This window comes from Trachemys scripta, chromosome 6 (genome assembly GCF_013100865.1).
Source record: "Trachemys scripta elegans isolate TJP31775 chromosome 6, CAS_Tse_1.0, whole genome shotgun sequence".
NCBI classification, from domain to species: Eukaryota; Metazoa; Chordata; order Testudines; family Emydidae; genus Trachemys; species Trachemys scripta.
Window position 1 is genome coordinate 114584936 of NC_048303.1, and position 16092 is coordinate 114601027.

At 42.7% G+C, this 16092-nt stretch overlaps 1 protein-coding gene across 1 annotated transcript in view; it reads left to right on the plus strand.

The window, feature by feature from the left end:
* The window catches only part of SVEP1 (sushi, von Willebrand factor type A, EGF and pentraxin domain containing 1), a 172050-nt gene that overhangs the window by 72630 nt on the left and 83328 nt on the right, over positions 1-16092 (plus strand). Inside the window, exons 9-16 of the mRNA XM_034774932.1 lie at positions 1940-2069; positions 4468-4575; positions 4848-4979; positions 6676-6870; positions 8942-9063; positions 13278-13386; positions 14821-15012; positions 15375-15608. Of these exons, the coding sequence (XP_034630823.1) occupies positions 1940-2069; positions 4468-4575; positions 4848-4979; positions 6676-6870; positions 8942-9063; positions 13278-13386; positions 14821-15012; positions 15375-15608 (1222 nt within the window). The remainder of the gene's footprint in view (positions 1-1939; positions 2070-4467; positions 4576-4847; positions 4980-6675; positions 6871-8941; positions 9064-13277; positions 13387-14820; positions 15013-15374; positions 15609-16092) is intronic.

A 16092-nucleotide genomic window follows, 5' to 3' on the forward strand; every position in this document is an offset into this window, starting at 1 on the left:
GAATCACTGTCCAGTGTTAAACAGAGTTAAACAAGATCCAAGACTGGTAAACAGAAATTTCAGCCTGCTTAGTAACATGGCAAACACACCATTAAAATCCTTTTGACTTTTTTATTAAAGGTAAAGAAAAGAAGGAAAAACAGTTAAAGCATTTGAAATGTAAAGTATTAAGTAAGGCTTTTGTTTTAAAAACATCCCTTGTTCACTTTTGCTGGAGAACGTTTTTAGAAGGAAAAACTGCTTAGCAGGGCCGGCTCCAGGGTTTTTGCCGCCCCAAGTGGCGGGGAAAAAGAAAAAAAAAAAGCCGTGATCGTGATCGGCAGCACTTCGGCGGCACTTCAGCGCCAGGTCCTTCCGAGAGCGACTGAGGGAGCTGCCGCCGAATTTCTGCGGAACAGCCGAACGTGCCACCCCTTCCCCTTGGCCGCTCCAAGCACCTGCTTGCTGAGCTGGTGCCTGGAGCCGGCCCTGCCCCTTAGTCTGAAAGTCTCTTATTCAGTGGCTCTCAATCTTTCCAGACTGCTGAACTCTTTTCAGGAGTCCGGTTTGTCTTGCGTACCCCCAAGTTTCACCTCACTTGAAAACTACCGTACTTATTTACAAAAACAGACACACAAATACAAAAGTGTCACAGCACACTATTACTGAAAAATTGCTTACTTTCTCATTTTTACCATATAATTATCAAATAAATCAATTGAAATATAAATATTGTACTTACATTTCCATGTATAGTATATAGAGCAATATAAGCAAGTCATTCTCTAGATGAAATTTTAGTTTGTACTGACTTCACTAGAGCTTTTTATGTAGCCTGTTGTAAGACTAGGCAGATATCTAGATGAGTTGATGTACCTGCTGGAGGACTCTGCGTAGCCCCATGGGTACCCATACCCCTGGTTGAGAATCACTGACTTAGATGGTATCAAAGACGGTAATAACTGTCCTTTTGGGGACAAGAGAAGAAGTTATTTGAGTTGGGCTGGAGCTGTTCTTAAAGTCTAATCCCGTTTCATCCCTGGTGGAATTCAGCTGGAGCCAGGGGAGGTGGTGATGTCATCTGGGTCCCTCTCTTTGGCCCAGTCTGGTCAGGATCAGGATGACAAAGGCATGGGGTCTTCATGGAGATGGTGGGGGTGGCTGCCATGAGGGTGAAGCTCACTTTAGTAGCCAATTTTTCTCCCCAAGTCTCTTTCTTTAAAGACCCCTCAAGGGAATGGTGGGAGAAATAGATCATCCCCTCATTATTTTGTCCACCAATTAGGCCCACTTTCAGACACACCAATTTTGGTTCACTGATTTCTGGTTCCATGCTTTTCTTGTTTACCAAGCATGATCTTAGCATAGTCCTTGAGTTATATCAGTAGGCCTTTTTGTTGGGACTAATTCAGTCTTTTTGTCACCCTTTTGTACCTTTTCCCATCAACATTTGTTATTAGGGGTTATTGAAACAACTTATGAACTTTCATGTGCTTTTTACAGTTGAGCTCACAATTGGGCTAAATGTGTAGCCCAATGATTACAACAATGGGAGGTCTACGTGTGTATCCAATGGCAGAATTTTCCCCCAAACTGTTTTGTAAAGAGGAATGTTCTCTGAGTTACAACTCTGGCCAGTGAAAACTTTGATTCCCAGTTGAGCTGCTTACATTCGTGTGGGCCTGATTCTCATTTATATTAAGGTCCCTTCCATTACTTTGGCCATATGAAGAAGCCTGTAAGAGGGTGTAAATGTAATTTATGCACAATTTATGGCTCTTCTAAACTGCTAAAGGGTATAAAGCATTCTTAGTATAAATGAGAATCAAATCTACATGCATCCAAACACGTAGAGGTTTAATTTCAAAGGATTACATTACATGCACATTTTGTAAAATACAAATATGTGATTACTGACCCATGTTTGTGTTTAAATAACAAACGTCTGTTCCTCTAAAAGGTCTCAATTCACGTTACTCCAGCTTTTGTACCACCTTCTCTTTTCCCCATTGGAGAAGTTGTGATCACTTACCTAGCAGTGGACAAGTCCGACAATCAGGCAAGCTGCACATTCAGTGTCAAGGTTATTGGTAAGTGCTATTCAGCAGTACCTGGGAAGGATTCTGACAAAGATAAAACTTTCATTTGTGCAGAAGGAGGCTCTGATTCACCATGGCATTTAAGCACACACCTAATTTTAAGCATGTGAATAGTCCTGTTGAATTCACATGCATAAATGCCTGGCTGAATGGAGGCCATCATTTGCATAATATAGTAATTGCTGTCAAACGCTGGATTGTCTATTTGGACAGGCTGCAGCTAAAGCATTTGTTCTTAATTTGGGGCTTCCCCATATTTCGTAAATAAAGCGCATTAATCTGTCAAAACATAAGCAGGCATTAGGGTTAGTTATGTGGCATGCGTGTTGTGTTTACTCACAGACCATTGTTTTTAATTCCTGACTGAATGTCTCCCAAACCCACAACGAGCTTTCAAGATGACCACATATTTCCAATGAGATAAATCATGCAAGTATTTGTTTGCCCAAGTATTTGAGACGTGCTCTCTCTTTCAGTGAACTGTCTTATGAACAAAAATTCACTCTTTGAAAAGTTTACAGAATGCAAATAAAATGGATGGTGAATACAGTTGATGCCAATGTGCAATTTTTGTCTTTGAGCAAATGTTCTTGAATCCTTTTTTGCAGTGTCCACTTAGTTCTAGTGATGCTGCTGCATAGAGGCGAGAAGGTATATTTCTCTGTCGAGTTAGCTGGGAGGTTATCAGTGGCGGGAGATGCTATCTTAGCTTTATGAAGGGAAAGGCAACTTTCTGCCTTCTGCAGTTTGGCTTGGCTGATGAGTTTAAATAAATTGTTGAATAAGTACATAACATGAGATGGTTTTGATAAATAAATATGAGGTGAGGCATGTTGTGATGGCACTTGCAATGTTGTTCTCTGTTGAGCCTAATTCTTCTCTCACACCAGTTTTCCACCAATTTCAAGCAGAGTTACACCTGAAATCCACAAAGCCTGTGACAGCAGAGTCTGGCCCTTGTATTTCTAATTACACATTTAACAAGCCATCTGGCTGATGTATTTCTTGTTCCCTTTGGTAGTAGTATACATAGGCAATTCAAACTTGGTGGGATATATTTAGCAATGATAATGAAGGTGAATAGTTTAAGTTACACATCCGGTGCATGTTGGTTAGCAAATGTGTGCAACTTGTACCAATTTGACATTTAGTTGTATGCAGAGCAAGTGTTACTTATACCAGTTTATTATTCTGGGGACCAGATTCAGACTTCCATAAGTGTATGTAACTCCTTTCCCCTTGACTTTAGTGGGGGGTATTGTTCCTGTTAGACCTGGACTGAATTTAGTCTTCATTGTGATAGGGATACTTCAAAGTAAGCTAGAGTAAAAGGGTGGCTGTTTATATAACACCCTCCTGTTCATTGCTTTTTCTGATACCCCACTCTCTCCTGCCACTTCTACATATGAATGACACTCGCTTCATATATTTGCTCAGTGCCAAATCAGCATAAATTACACTGCTTTCCCACTTACACCCATTCTCTGGGACACATCCTTGATGTCTAACTTAAATTATATTTATGTCACTTCCTGAATTTTGCCCAGCGTTCTATTGGAATGGCATCCGCTCATTCTGGTGTGTGTTTGGCTCGATACCTTGGTGTCTGCTGTTATTTTTAGTCACTAAACTCAGTCAGAGTCAGCACTCGGATAAATTCAGTGAATTAGGTATTATGAATTGGTGGCTATCTGTGTTCTATCAAGGATAGCTCAGTTGTTTTAGGACAGTGGGTTTTCAACCTTTTTTCATTTGCGGACCTCTAAAAAATTTTAAATGGAGGTATGGACCCATTTGGAAATTTTAGATGGGGGTCTGCAGACCTCCTGGTGTCCATGATCCACAGGTTGAAAACCACTGCTTTAGGAAACTTAAGTGGCTGTTTACGTAGCTTGAGCCAAAGTCTTGTTTGTCAACGGGAGACTGTTGGTAAATTTTTCTGACAATGGACCAACCTCAGAGGCACAATAAACAGTGGAGTAAATTATACATTATTTAGTGGGCGTAAGATAGTTTACGTTGCTCAACAAGGCGGCCCAAGAGTGGGACTGTGCAGGAGTAAATTATACATTATTTAGTGGGTGTAAGATAGTTTACATTGCTCAACAAGGCGGCCCAAGGGTGGGACTGTGCAGGAAAGACATCCAACCAGAGAGTTTAAAATAAAGCCACTCTCCCTAATTTATTTTCTGATGCTTTTCCTGCTCTAACCCTGCACTTCCATTCTTTTGGCATATATATTACAGCAGCTTACTCTCAAACACACACACACTTATCCAGTTTTACAGATGTGGAACTTAAAACACCCTTCACATCACCTCTGAGTTTGACCCATGTCTTGTCTATTGTTCTGTGATCAAATTTCACGCTGTCTCTTCAACTTCTCTAGATGTAGAATCCCCTGTAATCGATAGATGCAGATCTCCACCTCCAATTCAGGTCCTGGAGAACGAGTACAGAGCAACATGGGAGGAACCTCAGTTCTCAGACAACTCAGGTGAGTTAATGCAGCTCAAGTATATTCGAAACAGCCGAAGAGTGGTTAGGGCCATACAGTTCCTACAAGGCACCCCTGGGATTAGGATATCATTTTTTAGCAACATACCAGTTTGAACAGGTTTGATTCAGTGCTTACCATGGTTGAGCACATCTGTTACCGAGAAAATTAAAAAGTCTAAATTGTCCATTGTGTAGTCAGCCTCTGTAGGGACAGCTGCAATATACTAGGCCAGAAAAACCTTTTCATTGATTTTTTTTAAACTACTCTAGGAGCGGCCCTGACTATCACTAAAAGTCATTCACCTGGAGATCTCTTCCTCAAAGGAGAGACAACAGTTCAATACACTGCCACAGACCCCTCAGGAAATAACAGGACATGTGAGATCCACATTGTCATCAAAGGTTTGTTATTTGATCGTCTTCTGGCCATTGACACAAAATTATATAGTACTGGTAAAAATGCAGTTATACATATCAGTCACCATCAGTCAGTTTAATGTTCAGTGCTATGAATAATTCACTGGTAAGTAACAAGTGTGTGTGTAATACTTGTTATAAATGTGCATATGTATACAGCACCAATGTACTTTTGCATTCCAGTCTCACTGTTTTACACCAGTGTAACTCCAGTGAAATCAGGTCGATCAATAAAATCAATTGAGTTATATGGCAAAACTCTGGAGTAACAGAGTAGTGTACTCCATACATTCAAAATAGGTATAAAAGCCACTAAAGGTTTTACTCAGAAGTCCAACAAAACTTCAGGCAGTTGTCCAGTTATTTGTCAACAAGAAGCATAGCCTAAAATGTAGTCTACTTTCTGTTCAGCAGAATGGAAGATTTCTCTGGACAGATTTTTTTTAATAAACTGCTAATATCCTAACAGGAAACGGAACACTTTCTAGCCTTTATAATTGAGTTTACACATGTATATGTGTGCATAAGTATGGGGGTATGTATTATATGGAGGAAAAAAAACGGGAGGAGGGGGAGAAAGAGAGCCCCAACCAGCGGGCCAACAATCAGTTAGGAAAATCAATCACTCAGAAGTTAGCAAATGCAGATTTACGGTTGAAAATTCAGCTTTAACTCGGCCCCCTTCTGCGTACGCCTTAAAACTGGGTCTCACTTTTACATCATGGTAAATTATTTAATTAATACAATATTTAATATTGTATAAACTGGAATTTTGTGTCTATCCTTAGAAACAGTAAGTTACAGGAGTACATACAGTCTTCAGATTTGGAATGATTTTTAAGTCTCAGTGAGATCTACAGAACAAGCCAAGTTTGAATAATTCAGATTTGGTTGTTTCAAAATTATGAATATTGAGAGACTTCAAAGTGAAACTTAATTCATTTTTTTTAATTGATTCAAAGATATTGGGGTTTAGAACATTAGGCTCACTTCACTTGTTCTCTGATTTAGCTTTATTTCAAGCTCTTGGATATTTCCAGCTCAGTATCATCTCAAACTCTTGGCCACTGAACGTCAAACACTAACAATTTGAAAACTACTATAAACCTATTTTCTTCACACTTGGCTTGTTAATTATATTTTACTGAGGCTTTAAAAATCTGCCCAAATCTGAAGATTATAGGTCTGATTTTGATCACTTATACACTAGCATAAATCAGGAGTAACTCCACTAAAGTCAATAGAATTCCACCAGCGTAAGGCTGATTGACATCAGAATCAGGTACTGTATGTAATGTACTGTAACTTACTGTGCGTACGGTTGTGTAAAAGGTTCTAGTTAATATTATGTATTATGTTAATAGATGAATAATTTAGCATGCTCTAAAGAGAGACCCCAGTTTTAAGCAAAAGCATACAGGGCTTTCAGTTTTGCATTTCCACGCTTTTGGTGCTTGATTTTTTTTCAACCTTTGCATTTCTGGATTTTAAACTCCCACGATGGGATTTTCAAAAGTGCTTAACATTTGCCTAATTTTCCTTCCATTGAAGTCAATAATAATACTCCTGTTGATTTCAGGGGAAGCAGAATTAAACCAAGTGCTTTGAAAATCCTATCCCTCAGGGTTTCCTGTGTACTTTAAAAGCGATCCTTATGTGAACAGAATATATTTTTTCACAGGTTCTCCCTGTGAAATTTCCTTTACCCCAATGCATGGGGATTTTATATGCATAGAAGACGAAGCAGGTGTTAACTGCACATTACGCTGCCTGGATGGTTATAACTTTACAGCAGCGTCAACTGAAAACTACTATTGTGCCTATGAGGATGGTATCTGGAAACCACCATATTCTACTGAATGGCCTGACTGCTCTTGTGAGTTTTACTTTGATTATTAACCTTTGTTTTTCTGCTCTAAAATGAGCTTGTAATGTCTCCAACAATATTTATAGTTTGGAATGTGATTCAATAACTAGAAATTATAACTGTTTGACATGATAAATTTTCTATTGTCCCTTCTCCTGAACTGTTAAGAGCCTTGTACAAAACGGGTTTTAGGATTACAATATATTGTTTCCTAAACTGGATAAAATATAATAATAAATTTGAGTCTTTGGGGTTTACAAGATAGCAATGGAAACAAAATCTGCATGGCATGTTAGTTAAAAAAAAAAAAAAAGCAGGTTGAAATAATTTGTCTAGACCAGCGGTTCTCAAACTTCACTGCACCGTGACCCCCTTCTGACAACAAATATTACCACATGACCCCAGGAGGGGGCACCGAAGCCTGAGCCCACCCAAGCCCCCACCACCTCGGGGGGAAAGAGGGGACAAGCCCAAGCCCAAGAGCTTCAGCTCCAAGCGGGGGGGCCTGGAACCTGAGCTCCGCCGCCCAGGACTGAAGCTGAAGCCTGAGCCCTGCTGCTCAAGCCTGAAACCCTTGGGTTTCAGCTTCGGCCACAGGCGCTGATTTTTCAAAGTGCAGAGGGGTGCTCGACCCCTGGCTCTGCCCCAGGCCCTGCCCTTACTCCACCCCTTCCCCCAAGGCCCCACCTCTTCCTGCCCCCACTCCACTCCCACCCCACCTCTTCCTGCCCAGTTATGCCCCCTCCCCCGAGCGCGCCACATCCTAGCTCCTCCTCCCTCCCTCCCTCCCAGCTTCCTGCACGCCGCGAAACAGCTATTCACAGCAAGCAGGCGGCGTGGAGAGGGAAGGGGAGGCGCTGATTGAGGGGGCCCGCTGGTGGCCAGGAGGCACAGCAGGGAGGGGGAGGTGCTGACCAGCGGAGCTGTCAGTGGGTGCTAAGCACCCACCATTTTTTCCCCGTGGGTGCTCCAGCCCCGGAGTACTCATGGAGTCAGTGCCTATGGCTTCAGCCCCAGGAGGTGGGGCTTGGGCTTCGGCTTCAGCCCTGAGCCCTAACAAGTCTAACACCAACCAAGGTGACCCCATTAAAACGGGGTTGTGACCCACTTTGAGGTCCCAACCCACAATTTGAGAACCCCTGGTCTAGACTACCAGTGTTGTTACAACTGGAGGAATGGATAACGAAGCTTTAATAAGCTGTTTACAAAAGTTTTTTTGATCTATGGCAAGCCAGACTCTCTCAACCCAGCCAAAATTCCAGTGCATTTGTGCAAATTAAAATGCATTAAAAATGAGTTCACAAAATTAATCTTAACCAAATTGTGATCCAACCAGTATTTATCAGAAGTTTCTAATTTGAGATGTGTCCAATCAAAACCTCAGCTTGGACAGCGCCAAACTCTGATGTCATATGAAATCCAAATCTGAATATAGATCCAGATACTTCAAATGAAGCCGATGTTTGTGATGGATTGTACACTCCCTTTCTCACACAAGTAGTCCCCATAGACATCAACACAAGTCAGGGTGTTCTAATTATGGGTCAACCCAAAATCCTTGATCTGAATATCCCAGAGTTTTGGGTTGCTTGAAATCTGAATCAGAATTTTGCATTTGGAGCCAAGCTGTATTAGTAATAAGCATTAATTTCTCCCTCTCAGGTGTATTCAGAAATACATGCTAAAAGGTTTGATGGTTTAAAAAAAAATCCATAAAACTAACAGATTCTTTTCCATTAGGAAAATGCTGAGTCATGTCAACAATGGATAATTAATAGCTAGGAACTTCTACACTAAATTGTTCAATACAATGTGTGTACTGGAAATGTAATTACTATCCATGGATTGCAGTTGTTGCCACATTGTGCTCTATCTGATGAAAGTAGTTGGATATATTTTATTGTAACAGTCAAGTTTACCAGCTTTTTCTTCTGTCCTTATATTCCTCTGTTGTGACCTATATTTAAAGATAACCCATTGAGTTCAGATAATTTTAGTATAATCCTGTCCATAGTATTCTTTTGAAACTGTTACTCTAAAATCACAGACAATAAAAACGTCTTTCCCCAACTCTTTTCAGTAAATCGTTTTGCAAATCATGGGTTCAAGTCTTTTGAGATGCTCTACAGAGCAACGCGATGTGATGACAACAACCTTCTAAAAAGCTTTGCTGAGGCTTTTCAGAGTGCGCTTGGTAAAATGGTAGGTTAGTAATACTCTTTCATTTTTCATAAACCTTTTTTTACCAATATGTTGTCATTTTTTTCCTAACTGTTCTTTTACTGTATCCCTTAGACACTTGAAAGGGAAGTCTATTCCATTTCAAAATATAAAATGTCTCCATTATAGGCAAAGTTAGTTGGTTTGTTATTGTAGGGATTGCTGTGCAAACCCTCGTACCGTTATTTGCATCCATAAATCGGAGAGTTAACCGTAGTCTTTGTCTTGGAGTTGTGGTAAGATTTTCAAAAGTGCCTTGTGACTTAGGGCTTGTCTATTTGAACCCTGAGTATATATCGACTCGCACTAAGTGTCCGTGTGGACCCTGCTGCTGCATTATAAAGGCTCCACTTTGATCTACTGTGCGCTTTGATCTACTCCTGTTTACACCCCCAGATTGCTGCATACTAAGTGTTTTTGTGTAGACGAGCCCTTAGGAGCCCAAATCCTATGGATTTACAATGGGATTTGTGCCCCTAAGTCATTTAGGGTGTCTACACAGCAGGCAGGAGCAAGCCAGCGGGGCTCTGAAAATAGCTGGGTAGATAGCGCTTTAAAATTGCCACTTCGGCGCTGAAGTGTAGGGATGGGGTGGGCTTGAGAGCCGAACTCCTGCCTAAGCCACAACTTCAAAGGGCTGTCTGCACCGCTGTTTTTAGGGCGCTAGCCCCGCTAACCCACGTCTGTTGACCCAGGCTGGGAGGTTCGCTTCCATGGGCTGTGTTGATGCACCCTTTGATGCTTTTGCAAACCCCACCCTGCACCCCCAATATAGCACTTTTCTTGACATTCGGGGACTATGGCAAAAAATTCAAATCTGGGTAGGGTTACCATTCGTCCGGATTCCCCCGGACATGTCCGGCTTTTTGAGCTAAAAATAGCGTCCGGGGGGAATTTGTAAATGTCCGGACTTCCCCCCCCCATGCAGAGCACGCGCGGCTAAGAGTGCAGCCGGCCAGATGGTGCCACTTACATGGGGCTCTGACAGCCAGAGAGAGCACGTCCTCCGCTTCACCTGCAGCAGAGATCACTTCCTCCCTCCCTCCCTGCATTCGCAGATCGCCTCCGGCAGTCTGGAGCTCCTCCCCCGCTCCTCCTCCACTGCTGCCCAGCGTGCCAGGACCAACGGCTCAGGCCGTTCCTGAGCAAGCTCACAGAGACATTAGGCGAAGGCCAACAACAAGGGGGCCAGGGGGTCGGAGAAGGGGCAGGGAGGTTTTGGATGGGGCAGTCAAGAGACGGGGAGGTCAGGAGTTCGGGGAGGGCTTTCTGGGGTGGGGTGGATAAGATTTTGGGCAGTCAGGGTACAGGTAGGGGGTAGGGTCCTAGGGGGCCAGTTAGGATGGGGGGAGGGTCTCAGGAGAGGGCAGTCAGGGGACAAGAGGCAGGGAGGCTTAGGTAGGGCGTGGAGTCCTGGGGGGCAGTTAGGGGCAGGGGTCCCAGGATGGGGCAGTCAGGGGACAAGGAGCGGGGGGGAGGGTTGGGAGTTCTGAGGGGGGCGGGAAGTGGGAGGGGCAGGGCTAGGGCAGGACAGGGGCGGGGCTAGGGCGGGGCTCCTCCCATCCTCTTTTTTGCTTGCTGAAATATGGTAACCCTAAATCTGGTGCCTACATTTAGGCACCTAAATCCAGAAGTCGGTACCTAAATTATTAGCCTTCTGTTCCGAGCTGTGGCATCCTGATCGCTGATATTATAATCAATAAGAGCTCCCAGTACTCAACATCTTTGAAAACCTGGCCACCTAAAGACAGATTTATCTGCTGAACTTTCTTTGAACTTGTATGCTGAATGCCTGGGTGACCTGCTCAAGCCACAGAGCACACTGTTGTCAGGCCTGGTGACCTGTTGGGTCCTGATCTGTGCTCAGGCCAGTAGTTCACACCCAGTGGGACACAGTCTTGAAGCAGGTTATGAGAGGGTTGCAAGTAAGTTGCACTGTACCATCTGAGAAAGCAGCAAATTCACTAGGACCCAGGTATGCTGGATGCGAAGGAGTAGCATGCTCCCTTGTCCCTCTGTGTCTCCTGCCTCCACCCCAGCTCTATACACTCCTGTCCATCATCCCAGAGCAGATCCTCGGCCCCTTTCTTCCCCACACTTGTCCATTGCGTGGCTCCAGGCAGAAGAAGCAGTACTTCGAGGGGCTTTGGAATCTGCTTCCCTGCCTGTTGAACCAGCGCTGCCCCAGAACTGAGGGCTGTGTGGGTAGAGGACAACGCAGAGGGGAGAAGAGAAAAGCACCACCAACAAAAGCATCTTCTCCCCACAGAAGCATCATCAACCCCCCAGCCCAGCAGCCCTCATTGTCATACAATTTTATTTGGCTCACAAACCCCAAAGACTTCCGAGTCACTGCAGTCACCTTATGCCGCGCTCTGAATGGTGCAGGACAGACGCAAGACTTCAGAGTCATTCTCTGATTGAAGACATCTGTGTCGTTCCCTCCTATTGGCTCAGCTTTATTTTCTTTCAGTGGAAGATCCTGGCTGGTTTTCCTTCCATTCCTCCTCTTTGATAGCACATTATCAACTGTGCGTGAGCCCAAAGTGCCGAGTAAAAACATTAGCTAAAAGGACAAGCCTGGAATACTGAACATAAGAACATAAGTTTTACTGGTGAAAAATACTTGAAGATCTGCCCAAGCATTTATATTAAAGTGCAATAAGCTGGAGAAAGCAAATCCAAAAGTCCATTTAAATATGTCCAATCCATTTCCAAAGACTCTTGGAATCCCAGCAGTGATCCAACGGGGAAAAAAATAAATCACCAGCTTCCAAACGCACAAGCCACAGGGATAAGCTCCTAGTGAGAGGCGAGGGGGAGAAAGTAAATGCTAACAAAAGCCACTTCCTTGGACACCTCCTGCAGGAAGGATACCCTGAAAAGCAACAGACTGGGTTAAATCGAAGAAAGCTCAGCTGCCCCTGCATTCAGCTCCGGCGTGGTCACCACTCCCGTCATTGAGGGGGCAATTCTCCCTTAGCCAGGGAAGTTCTGTGCAAAGTTCTCTGCACTGCTTAAGCACCAGCTAGGAGTTGCACGAGGGGAATGCAGGTGGAACAGCTATGCAATGATGCCTTTGCCTCTTCTCTGTCTTTCTGTTGGCCCAAGCCCGATCCAATACCCATGCAACTCGCAGGAAAAGGCTACGGCTGTTAAAGCAGAGCAGCTTCACGCCTGCCCTCACAATGCAGGTGGATTTTACCTCGGCGTCCCCTCCACGCTCAACCCACATTCAGTTCAAATGTTCAGGCTTCAAATTGCATGAAAACTATGGAGATATATCACATCATCTCCATTCTTCTTCTCCCATCCATTACCCTGCTATGAAATTATACCAAATGGATATAGTGAATTCACTGCAGCGCAGAAAATATTTTCCTCTTTAATTGTATAGCCTATTTTCTTTTGTACAGTGTGATGGTATAGCATGTTACAATCTACTCTCGCTGTAACACCGTCTTTTATTGTAAGGTTTTATTGAGGAGATACTTGCAGTTTTGTTTAGGGCTAATAAAATCTCCCAGTAGGATCAAATTACTGTACATTTCCATTGGTTTCACAGGAAAGCTTTCTTCATCTGCAACCTACTATGTTCAGCAGTATTTCAGTAAGATCTCTGTCTATAATATTATAAACCCACTTAAGTGAAACAGTGAATTGTACTTTAAAGCATACTCCAGTGGGGAAATGAATCTTTTGAACAATAAATCACCAGGCCTAAAAGCAAATAGTTCTGCACTTTTATAGCACTTCCATCTGAGGATCTTACAAAGCTTTACAGACATTAATGAGTTAAGCACCTACACCATGGTGGCATTGGGAAGTACTGTTATCCGTATTTTGTAAAATAGAGGCCCAGCGAAGTTAAATGAATTACCCAAAGACACACAGAACTAGAGCTGGGACTGGGATCTAGATCACTAACATTCCATTTTGTGCTTTAATACAAAACTATTCTTCCTCTCAAGTGATTTTCCTTATTGTGCATATATCCTTGCAAGAATTCTGACACTGCACAAGTTCCCACAAAGGCGAAAGGAAATCCTGAACGCACAAGATTTAAACGGTTTGATTGTAATAGCTATGCAGGATGAAATCTGATGTCAGAGAACAGGCAAGACTGGGTACTTTGTCCTGAGATTAGATTATATGTTAGTCTGTTTGTTTAATAGCTTGTCTATTTCTATTTACAGGTCCCATCGTTCTGTAATGATGTCGATGACATTGACTGCAGATTGGAGGATTTGCCACAGAAACATTGCCTAGAATATAATTATGACTATGAAAATGGATTTGCAATTGGTAATTTAATTACTGTGTTGCTTGCTAGCCATAAAGGTTTAATGTGGTTTAAATACATTTAGCTCTGCTAAGCCATGATGTGGTGGGTACATTTAGCTCTTGTAGATTTAAGCATGCTGTGTGGAAGATTTAAAGAAAATAATTACAGAGCACTTGAGACACTAAACAGTTAAACAGTAGATCTGAGAAAATATTACAGTAGCCTGTCTGTTTCATACACTGCACATGTTGGGGAAAAGATGTCTAAGGTGCCTCATACTATACAAGAACAATAAAACTATGAAACTGTTTGGCTAGTCTTGAAAGAAAACGGGTTTTCAAAAACCATACATTTTGAAACCAAAACATTGAAGAAGGAGACAGGGTGACTCTGGGAATTGTTAATGTAACTGAGGGGAGTCTTTCATTTTTGTCACTGATTTAAATCAAACTTGACATATGTGCACAAGTTTACATATTAGCAGTAAGTAAGGATAACTGTGTGCTTAAGACTGCAGGATTGGGGTCTTGGTTAGTGACTGACAGTCATTAGGAGGAAACAATGATGAAATCTCCACTGATGTCTCTGGAATTTCTCCACATTTACATCTGTGTAGCCGAGATCAGAATTTGGCTCATGTTCTTTAGCGACAATAGTTTAAAAGATCAGTTATGAAATAGTCACAGAACGTAATTCCAAGGTTCTGGGGTTAATTTGCCACTCCTCCCTTGGTGTTCACACCTCAACTGCTAGCAGAGCACCTCACCCTCCCTGATTGAACTAACTTCATTATCTCCATACTGATTTATACCTGCCTCTGGAGATTTCCATTACTTGCATCTGAAGAAGTGAGGTTCTTACCCACGAAAGCTTATGCTCCCAATACTTCTGTTAGTCTTAAAGGTGCCACAGGACCCTCTGTTGCAATTTGCCATTAGTTACTTATAATCTAAATAACGATGCTCAGTTATATGCAAAGATTATTTATACTTCCATTTTTTTCTAAAAAGAAATGCTGAATGGAACAGGCAAAAGTTCTTCAATTCCAACCATTATAAAAAGACACATTACGTACAGAACCACTTATTTAAACAGTCCAGGCCAAATGAATATATGGTACAATTTATAACTTTAGGGGTGTAACACCAGGTATAAATTTGACCCAATATGCTTAATATGGACTGGATAGCTAAGGGGATTGGAGGTGGAGCCTTTTGCCACTAGGGGATTTATATGAGTGAGACTCAGTTCAGCAGTGACCAGATGTGTTAATCTCACAGCTGTTCAGTCTCCTTCATGAAATGAGTATGAGGGTCTAGTTCCTCCTGGACAGATGCCCACATCTCAGAAACCATTCTGCGGTGGCACTTGTTGGCACTCTTGGGAATGAACCAAAGGCCTGAATGAGCATGGAGACAGAACTCCCTTCCGACCACTTTTGCTTCTTGTTGCAGGACCCGGTGGCTGGGGCGCAGCAAACCGTCTGGATTATTCCTACGATGACTTCCTTGACATCGTGCAGGAGGGACAGCTACAAACGCCTCTCTCTGGCGCTGTGAAAACAGCGCCCTCCCGGGTCAAGAGACACAAAAAACTCAACATTCCAATGACAGATCACAAAATTAAGTTAATATTTAATATCACTGGTGAGGAAAAACTTCCCTTTCCTGCTCCTCCTTTTTATAATTTACTCTTAACAAAATATTACATTGTCTGGAGTTCATGAAGCCAGCAGGAAATGCAGGCTACAGGCTTCTCACTGAGTTTATAGCCACATTTTCTCACTCACTCATTCCTTGGGTAGCATATTTGTGTGGTCAGCACTATATATACTATATATTGCCCACTTTACATTTTGGTACAACGTGGGTTTGTGTGGTCAATTCCCATTGACCATAGTAACAATGATCACTGCTTTTTTGGTCCACTCTTATAGACTACTGCGGCCTGAATAGCAATAAAATCTGTAACACACTGTGTATGCCTGTGGTTTCTTTTTATATTCCAGCTAGTGTGCCGTTGCCCAATGAAAGGAATGATAGTGTGGAATCAGAAAACCAGCAGCGGCTTCTTAAAACTCTAGAGACAATCACAAACAGGCTGAAAAGGACACTCAAAAAGGAACCCATGTATTCTTTTCAGTTTGCCTCAGAACTGGTTGTAGCTGACAGCAACTCACTGGAAACTGAGAAAGCCTTTCTGTTCTGCAGACCAGGTTCAGTTCTGAGAGGGCGAATGTGCGGTAAGCCAAAAGCTCTGTATCTCCTGGGCCTTATATCCTGTATATGTGATTTAAAAAAAAAAAAGTTTGGGGGAGATATTTGTTTGGAATGGGGTATTGGCACAGGCATCACAGGATTGCGGTAGCTGAGACCTGCCAAAGCAATTTATTATCTAATGCTTTGTGCAGTCTGCTTTCTGAAGGGTGGGCTGCTCCAAAAAATGGCTATGTAAAAATACGCCTCACCTAACAGTTCTGCTCCCTGTATGAACTTGATCACATTGATTCACACTGCTGACGAAAATGATTATTCACAGCCTTTACTACGGTTAGCCCTGCCATTCCAGCATAGCTGAGAGAGAGAGAGAGAGAGAGAGAGTGAGCTGAATCCTGTTCATAGATCATAGAATATCAGGGTTGGAAGGGACCTCAGGAGGTCATCTAGTCCAACCCCCTGCTCAAAGCAGGACCAACACCAACTCAATCATCCCAGCCAGGGCTTTGT